This window comes from Salmo salar, chromosome ssa03 (genome assembly GCF_905237065.1).
Source record: "Salmo salar chromosome ssa03, Ssal_v3.1, whole genome shotgun sequence".
Classification (NCBI taxonomy): domain Eukaryota; kingdom Metazoa; phylum Chordata; class Actinopteri; order Salmoniformes; family Salmonidae; genus Salmo; species Salmo salar.
In genome coordinates this window covers 102,428,573-102,439,155 of record NC_059444.1, presented here as the reverse complement: position 1 = coordinate 102,439,155, position 10,583 = coordinate 102,428,573, and the positions used below count along the sequence as shown (strand labels likewise).

Here is a 10,583-nt window from a genome sequence, read left to right as displayed (position 1 = left end):
TCAATCATCGATGTTACTACTAATGTGAAAACAATACAAAATATGACTATTCTTGCTCATTTTGTGGGCCTTTAATCATCTGTCTGACTTTGTTGTTCATGCAGGAGAGAGACGTGACTATCGTGGATCCTCTGGGGAGCCTCAACAACCTCTTGATGCTGAAGAGGCAGAGAAGAGTCTCTCCACATTAGAACACCTCAAGAAACACCTGCAGACATCCACAGGGAAGAGAACTCACTGCTGCTCTGACTGTGGGAAGAGATTCACCTCCCCATCAGGCATTAAAATTCATCAGAGAATCCACACAGGAGAGAAACCTTTTAGCTGTACTCAATGTGGGAAGAGTTTTACTCAATCAACCAGCCTGATATCACACCAGAGAACTCACACAGGAGAGAAACCTTATAACTGTGCTCAATGTGGGAAGAGTTTTACTAGGTCAACTGGCCTGATATCACACCAGAGAACACACACAGGAGAGAAACCTTATAGCTGTGATGAATGTGGGAAGAGTTTTGTTACATCTAACAGTCTGACTAAACACCAGAGAACACACACAGGAGAGAAACCTTATAGATGTGATGAATGTGGGAAGAGTTATGTTAAATCTAGCAGTCTGACTAAACACCAGAGAACACACACAGGAGAGAAACCTTATAGATGTGATGAATGTGGGAAGAGTTATGTTAAATCTAGCAGTCTGACTAAACACCAGAGAACACACACAGGAGAGACATCTTATAGCTGTGATGAATGTGGGAAGAGTTTTGTTACATCTAACAGTCTGACTAAACACCAGAGAACACACACAGGAGAGAAATCTTATAGATGTGATGAATGTGGGAAGAGTTATGTTACATCTAGCTGTCTGACTAAACACCGGAGAACACACACAGGAGAGAAACCTTATAGCTGTGCTCAATGTGGGAAGAGCTTTAATGAGAAAAGCTGTCTGACTAAACACCAGAGAACACACACAGGAGAGAAGCCTTTTAGCTGTAATCAATGTGGGAAGAGTTTTACTCAGTCAGCCAGCCTGATATCACACCATAGAACACACACAGGAGAGAAACCTTATACCTGTGCTCAATGTGGGAAGAGTTTTACTCAGTCAACCAGCCTGATGTCACACCAGAGAAAACACACACAGGAGAGAAATCTTATAGCTGTGCTCAATGTGGGAAGAGTTTTACTATGTCTAACAAGCGGACTTCACACCATATAACACATACAGGAGAAACCTCAGCTGTGATCAGTGTGACCAGAGATAATCTGATAAAATACCTCAATCAATGAAATAATGTCACAATGTAGAATGTTTTAACATTGTAGTAGGAGTATTTTAATGATGTCATAATGTTGAACCCTAAACGTTTGTCCCCTGTTCTATTGATTTCAGCATGATATGGATATTAGCCTCAGGGGGAAATCCAGGCTCTGAATTGAAAGAGTACTATTTATGTGATTTAACAAAAAATGACTAACAAAAAAGAGTTGTGTTACACTTACCACGTTGGTGACCCACTTGAATCAAAATGCAACACTTCAAAATGTATCTAGCTGTTTTCTACAAATTATTAAGAAGTTAGTTTTCCGTATTGGATATGAGTTTTGTTTGGGTTCATTCCAAGGGGACGAGAGTTCTAGAAGCTCGTGGTAATTATTATTTTTTTAATTGTTTTTAATTGTTGACAGCCAGTGGACACCATGTTTATATTGGTGAAGCATTGTAGTGGATGGAAGTTGTTTTCTGTTGGTGGTGAGCACGTAAAGTGGAGTTTTTAGAAAAGCCTCTGAGTGTGTATTCCTAAGTGGGGGGCACCTTGGAGGTGTAAACAGGGCTGAGTCAGCTATCTGTGTGAACTGGATGAAAACTAGAATCTTTGTTTACTATTTAAGACAGTTTATGATATAGTATAAGCTAGTAAGGTGCACCTGGAATTATTTTAAACCTGTAATTGTTTTAAACCTGTAATTATTTTACACCTGTACCCCATTTTAGAAGTATTGAAAGATATAAATGTATGAGTTGCAAAATCCTAGGAACTAACCTTGACATAGAAATGTGAAAAATGAAAATATTCCTGTAGGTTAAAATATTAATTGATTATTAATATTAGTTATGTTTGAGAATAGCATTGTGTGACAGGCTGACTTGAAAGATTTTACTCAACATTTTACTGCGTGGCAATACTGTGTTTGGATTCTGAAGGGCATTTATACAAAAGAGGTAGTCTAGACACTGTATTAATACCATTATGCATTTGAATCCCATCTACAGCTACCATCTAAGATATTCATTTCCCTCCACAAGGGGGGCGGACATGTAACGTTTCCAAAATGGGATATTATTGTACATGTAACGTTTCCAAAATGGGATAGTATTGTCCATGTAACGTTTCCAAAATGGGACAGTATTGTACATGTAACGTTTCCAAAATGGGATAGTATTGTCCATGTAACGTTTCCAAAATGGGATAGTATTGTCCATGTAACGTTTCCAAAATGGGATAGTATTGTCCATGTAATGTTTCCAAAATGGGATAGTATTGTACATGTAACGTTTCCAAAATGGGATAGTATTGTACATGTAACGTTTCCAAAATGGGATAGTATTGTTCATGTAACGTTTCAAAATGGGATAGTATTGCACATGTAACATTTCCAAAATGGGATAGTATTGCACATGTAACATTTCCAAAATGGGATAGTATTGTACATGTAACGTTTCCAAAATGGGATAGTATTTTACATGTAACGTTTCCAAAATGGGATAGTATTGTACATGTAACGTTTCCAAAATGGGATAGTATTTTACATGTAACGTTTCCAAAATGGGATAGTATTGTTCATGTAACGTTTCAAAATGGGATAGTATTGTACATGTAACGTTTCCAAAATGGGATAGTATTGTCCATATAACGTTATGCCCCTTTGTGAGTTAATAGTATTGCATGCTGTAGCAGGCTATATAAAGAGGAAGACCTCCATTGACGATTCAGTTCGTTGTAACATCTCGTCTGGACAGGTCACCGTCCTAAGTTAGTTAGTTAGTTAGTTAGTTAACAAAGCTAACGTTAGCTAGTTCATTATCACAAAAGTGAGAACTGCTCTAGATTGGAAACTTACGTTAATGAGTGTAAAGCGATGTTGGCTTTATGGAAACGATATACAATATATGGGAAAGAATATAGTTGAGGAAATAATCCAAACCTAGTTGTGCCTAGTTAGGACATAACGTTAGCTAGCTAGCTAACGGTACTGTACTGTAGCTCATACAACGCCGACGGTCAAACCCGGCTTTCTAATATTAACGTTAATTAACTATAGTAACGTTATGGAAGATATTCACAGAAAACTATCATTGTCTTCGTTATTCATTATTAGTATGTTATATTATTATAATACATTATTTCGAGACATATTCAGAGCCAAACATCAACCCAACTTAACCTTTTTAACTGTTGTCGCATCCAAACTTGTCACCATCGTTTTCAGTTGTAATTGCGAAGTTCCCGGAAGAAGTCCAGCAACAACGGAGGTTCCTCGATGAACCCACCTTCTAACAAGTTCTTTGAAGAACCTTTTGGGGCTGTTTTTCATTGACCAAGAACCCTACGGTTCTTAGGGGATCTGAGAACAACTCCAGTTGAACCCTTCATTTTTAGAGTGTAGTCGGCTCTATTTACTCTCAGATTCAAACATGATGATTAGTATCAACTGTCAAGTCAGCTGCTGCTGCTCCAATACAGTTTGAGGTGAGATGGTGAACTGATGTTGAACTGGGCAGTCAGCTGCTGCTGCTTCAATACAGTATGAGGTGAGACGGTGAACTGATGTTGAACTGGGCAGTCAGCTGCTGCTGCTCCAATACAGTTTGAGGTGAGATGGTGAACTGACGTTCAACTGGGCCGTCAGCTGCTGCTGCTCCAATACAGTATGAGGTGAGAGGGTGAACTGATGTTGAACTGGGCAGTCAGCTGCTGCTGTTCCAATACAGTATGAGGTGAGACGGTGAACTGATGTTGAACTGGGCAGTCAGCTGCTGCTGCTCCAATACAGTATGAGGTGAGATGGTGAACTGATGTTGAACTGGGCAGTCAGCTGCTGCTGCTCCAATACAATATGAGGTGAGACGGTGAACTGATGTTGAACTGGGCAGTCAGCTGCTGCTGCTCCAATATAGTATGAGGTGAGACGGTGAACTGATGATGAACTGGGCAGTCAGCTGCTGCTGCTCAAATACAGTATGAGGTGAGACAGTGAACTGATGTTGAACTGGGCAGTCAGCTGCTGCTGCTCCAATACAGCATGAGGTGAGACGGTGAACTGATGTTGAACTGGGCAGTCAGCTGCTGCTGCTCCAATACAGTATGAGGTGAGACGGTGAACTGATGTTGAACTGGGCAGTCATTCATTCTGTACTATGAGTCTGGTCTATCATTGTTACTGCACATTCTGGTGAAAATTCTAACCAATCAGGAGAGACTTTGTCATTTCTTCAAACAATCAACCTTTATTTGATAAGAATTGCAATAAAGTAGCTGGTCAGCCCTACACTCTGAGGTGGAAGGCCGAGAGCTCGATGACACAAGGAGTTCAGAAGCCTTATATAGTCAAACTATCTTGTGCATATAGAAAACACGTGATCTTGGTATGTGTACGTGTGTGGAGAACGAGACACAGACTAACTGTGAATTGGTTGTCTCGTTCTGTAGCAACAGCTAGTTATTCTAGTTTTCCAGTGAGGTGTCAAAACAACAGGAAATCACTCTAGACACAGTTCCTCTGAAGTAGATCAACGGTTCCCTGAATTCTGCCAAGCGCCTTTGGCCTGTCTGTCGAGAGGGTGTGTGGTTGCACACCCACACAAACATACACATAAACTTCTCAACCTTAAAGAGATCCTTCAACACATTCGAAGTCATATCAACTTAAAGAGGTTAACATAGATTTTTCCCTCACAACATTGCTCTTGAGATAAATCAGACCCAGCCTGAACTGTGTAATGTAGTAGGGAGTTGTAGTTTCTCTAGAGATAAATCAGACCCAGACTGAACTGTGTGATGGAGTAGGGAGTTGTAGTTTCTCTAGAGATAAATCAGATCCAGACTGAACTGTGTGATGTAGTAGGGAGTTGTAGTTTCTCTAGAGATAAATCAGATCCAGACTGAACTGTGTGATGCTGTAGGGAGTTGTAGTTTCTCTAGAAATAAATCAGAGCCAGACTGAACTGTGTGATGTAGTAGGGAGTTGTAGTTTCTCTAGAGATAAATCAGACCCAGCCTGAACTGTGTTATGCTGTAGGGAGTTGTAGTTTCTCTAGAGATAAATCAGACCCAGACTGAACTGTGTGATGTTGTAGTTTCTCTAGAGATAAATCAGATCCAGCCTGAACTGTGTGATGTAGTAGGGAGTTGTAGTTTCTCTAGAGATAAATCAGACCCAGACTGAACTGTGTGACGTAGTAGGGAGTTGTAGTTTCTCTAGAGATGCATCAGATCCAGACTGAACTGTGTGATGGAGTAGGGAGTTGTAGTTTCTCTAGAGATAAATCAGACCCAGACTGAACTGTGTAATGTAGTAGGGAGTTGTAGTTTCTCTAGAGATGCATCAGATCCAGACTGAACTGTGTGATGGAGTAGGGAGTTGTAGTTTCTCTAGAGATAAATCAGACCCAGCCTGAACTGTGTGATGTAGTAGGGAGTTGTAGTTTCTCTAGAGATAAATCCGATCCAGACTGAACTGTGTGACGTAGTAGGGAGTTGTAGTTTCTCTAGAGATGCATCAGATCCAGACTGAACTGTGTGATGTAGTAGGGAGTTGTAGTTTCTCTAGAGATAAATCAGATCCAGACTGAACTGTGTGATGTAGTAGGGAGTTGTAGTTTCTCTAGAGATAAATCAGATCCAGACTGAACTGTGTGATGTAGTAGGGAGTTGTAGTTTCTCTAGAGATATATCAGATCCAGCCTGAACTGTGTGATGTAGTAGGGAGTTGTAGTTTCTCTAGAGATAAATCAGATCCAGACTGAACTGTGTGATGTAGTAGGGAGTTGTAGTTTCTCTAGAGATAAATCCAATCCAGACTGAACTGTGTGACGTTGTAGTTTCTGTAGAGATGCATCAGATCCAGCCTGAACTGTGTGATGTAGTAGGGAGTTGTAGTTTCCAACAGGCCAATATTCTACATAGTTTAGCGCATAAAACGTAATTAACTACAATGACCATAATCCATTGCGTGCCTACTTGTCTTGTCTAGCATTTCACTACAATAACATCTGCTGAACACCTGTATGTGACCTATAACATTTGATTTGATTTATGAAGATAATTTGTGGAAAATGTATTTTTCCCCACTCATTCACCCCATCTCTTTACATTGCTGATGCATATTCAGTGGCCTGACTGCGTCAAAGGCCCATCCTGGTAGATCTGAACCTAATGCAGCTTGGAGTGATCAGAAGTCACATTTAGGTGCCAGGTGTAACTGAGGCCATAGATGCTCCATATCCATTACTTTGAGTGTTTTATATAATATGACTAAATGTGTTTCTGTGTTGCAGGGGCAGTCAATAAATGGAACAGCAAGGCCACAGAACATGACATAAGCAGAGCTGTGGGAGACCACCTCAAGCCCCTGGTAGAGCCGGGGGTGGTGTTTACCACGCCTTCAGCAGGCTGGAAAAGTGGGATTGATACTGTTTTTCATACTAAGGTGGACCAAGAGTCTGTTGATTGGTCGGTCATAGGGTTCATTAGTTTTGCAATATGTTCAAATCAAATCAAGCTTTATTTATACAGCACATGTCAGACATGGATGCAACACAATGGCTTCACAGGAAAAAACTATGAAAATAATCAGAAATATTTAGTACACAAATATGAGGATAAAAAACAATAATAACAACTGAAAGACTAATGAGCATTGGAAGGAAAATCCATTGATTAAAATATTAAAGAAACGGATGCAACATCCCAAAATATAAGCTTGTTTGTTGTTACGTTCCCCATCAAGAAAACCAGAAATGTCCCTGAAATAGAAGAGGAACTAACAAAGAGTCACTGACAACAACCACAACTAAACAGGTGGGGTTTTAGGAGGGGCTCTGAAAGACACTATGGGGGTGTCCACTGGAAGTTGACTAGTAACAACAACTGGGACCTAAAAGACACCCACCATGAGACCCACTAAATCTGCCCAAGAAGAGGAAAACAAAAGAAAATCCCACACCAAACTTAAAGACAGGAAGTAAACCAAAAAGGTGGAGCAACTAAAGGTGTTGACTCTCCACATGTATCAAGACAACTGGAGCACTGGGCCAGACACTCTTAAATAGAACCTGGACCAGCTCAGGTGAAACACCTTCCCACTAACGAGATGGACAAGCCAGCACAGGTGTAACACATACTGACTAACGAGGTGACACCAATCAGTGCGTCCTACGTGCTAACGAGCTAGACGGGCTAACGAGCTAGACGTGCTGACAGAACTAGACGGGCTAACGAGCTAACGAGCTAGACGGGCTAACGAGCTAGAGTCCAACCTCAAAACATAAATGTAAAAACCAAAGCCTGTAACACCTTAAGACAACAAATATATCCTATATTTTTGATGGACAAGTTTGCTCACCACCAACAGAAAACAACTTCCATTTCACATTATAATCAACTACAATGATTCACCTTCACCAATATAAACATGGTGTCTACTGGCTGTCAACAATTAAAAACAAGAAAAAACACGTATTTCTAAATAATAATATAAAATAGGATTATTTGTTTCTCCTTTTTCTTTCTATAGAATCCTAAATCCCACTAGCTTCTAGAACACTCGTCTTCCTAAAACTCACTAGATTCTAGAACTCTCGTCTTCCTAAAACTCACTAGCTTCTAGAACTCTCGTCTTCCTAAAACTCACTAGCTTCTAGAACTCTCGTCTTCCTAAAACTCACTAGCTTCTAGAACTCTCCTCTTTCTAAATCCCACTAGCTTCTAGAACTCTCGTCTCCTTGGAACGAGCCCAAACAAAACTCATCTCCAATACGGAAAAACGTGCAGTCAAAATAAATAAAGATCCATAGCAACGCACTAGCTAAACGCAAAACACAAATCTTATATCCATTTGGGGGGAAATCAGGTTGAACCTGCTCTTGAAACTAACACAACAAAACAAAACACACATGGAAATGGAGATATCTTTTACCTCACTGATTAGAGGACAACCTGCAGAAGACAGTCAGCTACATTTTGGAGTGATGCATTTAAATGTAGGGGTCACTAAACAAAGGAACGCAAAACTTATTTGTCATAACTCATCGATATCATGTTGAAATCAATTGTGCCGAGAGGAGGGAGATGAGGTTGCACGTCCTGTTAAAACTAACAGCTCAAAAATCACACGGAATCTGGGAATAATGTGTACATCCCTGGTTAGAGGACAATTTGTAGAAAACAGCCAGATACATTTTGATTCAAGTGCGTCACCAACGTGGTAAGTGTAACACAACTCTTTTTGTTAAATCTCATAAATAGTAACTCTTCCATTTCAGAGCCTGGATTTTCCCCCTGAGGCTAATATCCATATCATGTTGAAATCAATAGAACAGGGGACAAACGTTTAGGGTTCTACATTGTGACATTAAAATACTCCTACTACAATGTTTAAACATTCTACATTGTGACATTATTTCATTGATATCATGAAACAACTCTTTCATGTCTTTTCTGATGTTTGATCAGATAACTTTTATATAAGTATCTCTTCCCACAATGATCACAGCTATAAGATTTCTCTCCTGTGTGTGATACCAGATGGCCAGATCGACCAAAACTCTTCCCACATTGATCACACCTATAAGGTTTCTCTCCTGTGTGTATTCTCTGGTGTAGAGTCAGAGAGCCAGATTGACTAAAACTCTTCCCACATTGATCACAGCTATAAGATTTCTCTCCTGTGTGTATTCTCTGGTGTGATACCAGATGGCCAGATTGACCAAAACACTTCCCACATTGATCACACCTATAAGGTTTCTCTCCTGTGTGTATTCTCTGGTGTAGAGTCAGAGAGCCAGATTGACTAAAACTCTTCCCACATTGATCACAGCTATAAGATTTCTCTCCTGTGTGTGTTCTCTGGTGTGATACCAGATGGCCAGATTGACCAAAACACTTCCCACATTGATCACAGCTATAAGGTTTCTCTCCTGTGTGGATTCTCTGATGAATTTTAATGCCTGATGGGGAGGTGAATCTCTTCCCACAGTCAGAGCAGCAGTGAGGTTTCTTCCCTGTGGATGTCTGCAGGTGTTTCTTGAGGTGTTCTAATGTGGAGAGACTCTTCTCTGCCTCTTCAGCATCATGATGTTGTTGAGGCTCCCCAGAGGATCCAAGATAGTGAAGTATCTCTCCTGCGTGAACAACAAAGTCAGACAGATGGTTAAAGGCCCACAACAGCGGTAATCCACTGTAAAAGGTGATGCCAACAGTGGAGCCATGATGTTGGACAACAATTGACTTCTGTCATGAATATTAAAATTATTTGATATTTGCCTTAAAATGAGCAAGAATAGTCATATTTTGTCTTGTTTTCACATTAGCAGTAACATAGATGATTGTAGGCTAGAAATACGTTATTCATGTTGTTGAAACTCTAAGCAGTGTGCCAGACGACTTTTGGTCTCCAATATAGTCCCCTTTCTGTGTTTGCTAAAATTGCGGGACGAGGGCAATTTGATTGCAGAAACTCCTCCCTGCTAATGAGGAAACCGATAGTTATGGATGTACTATATCTGCCTGGAGCAAAAATGGTGAGCAAAGATTTTAGTTTTTCACAATGTATTCTGAATGTGAATGGGGGAAATTCAGGGGAGTAACCTCCATTTCCAGGTTGATGATGAGTTCATTTCACACTACTTTGGATTATAATTGTAAGGATATTTGAATGTCCTGTTTAATATAATGTTTGCTAAAGCATTAAGAATTATGTGTAATTATTGAAGAACCGCGTTAATGACAGTATCCATTTGGGTGTTGTCAATAAAGTTAAGATTTTATTGATTTATTTAACCAGGTAGGCTAGTTGAGAACAAGTCCTTTATTTAACAAGTTCTCATTTACAACTGCGACCTGGCCAAGATAAAGCAAAGCGACACAAACAACACAGAGTTACAAGTGGGATAAACAAACGTACAGTCAATAACACAACAGAAAAATCTATATACAGTGTGTGCAAATGGATTAACCTGTTGGGGATAGGGGGCAGTATTTGCACGGCCGGATAAAAAACGTACCCGATTTAATCTGGTTACTACTCCTGCCCAGAAACTAAATATGCCTATAATTGTTTGATTTGGATAGAAAACACCCTAAAGTTTCTAAAACTGTTTGAATGGTGTCTGTGAGTATTACAGAACTCATTTGGCAGGCCAAAACCTGAGAAGATTCCAAACAGGAAGCGCCCTCTCTGACCATTTCATGGCCTTCTTGATCATCTCTAACCAAAACAGGGGATCTCTGGCATGACGTGACATTTTCTAACGCTCTCAGAAGGCGCCAGAAAGCTGAATGGTGGCTTTGCAGGCC

The 10,583-nt window shown here is 40.2% G+C and overlaps 1 protein-coding gene across 1 annotated transcript; it reads left to right on the top strand.

Annotated features, from left to right (window-relative positions):
* Positions 1–247: 247 nt before the first annotated feature.
* LOC123741794 (zinc finger protein 180-like) lies at positions 248–1,362 on the top strand (the record flags this gene model as incomplete). The annotated part of the gene is made up of 2 exons (XM_045716002.1): positions 248–517; positions 764–1,362. Coding segments are annotated over 2 exons (732 nt in total), but the record flags the coding sequence as incomplete, so codon positions are not given.
* Positions 1,363–10,583: the final 9,221 nt, after the last annotated feature.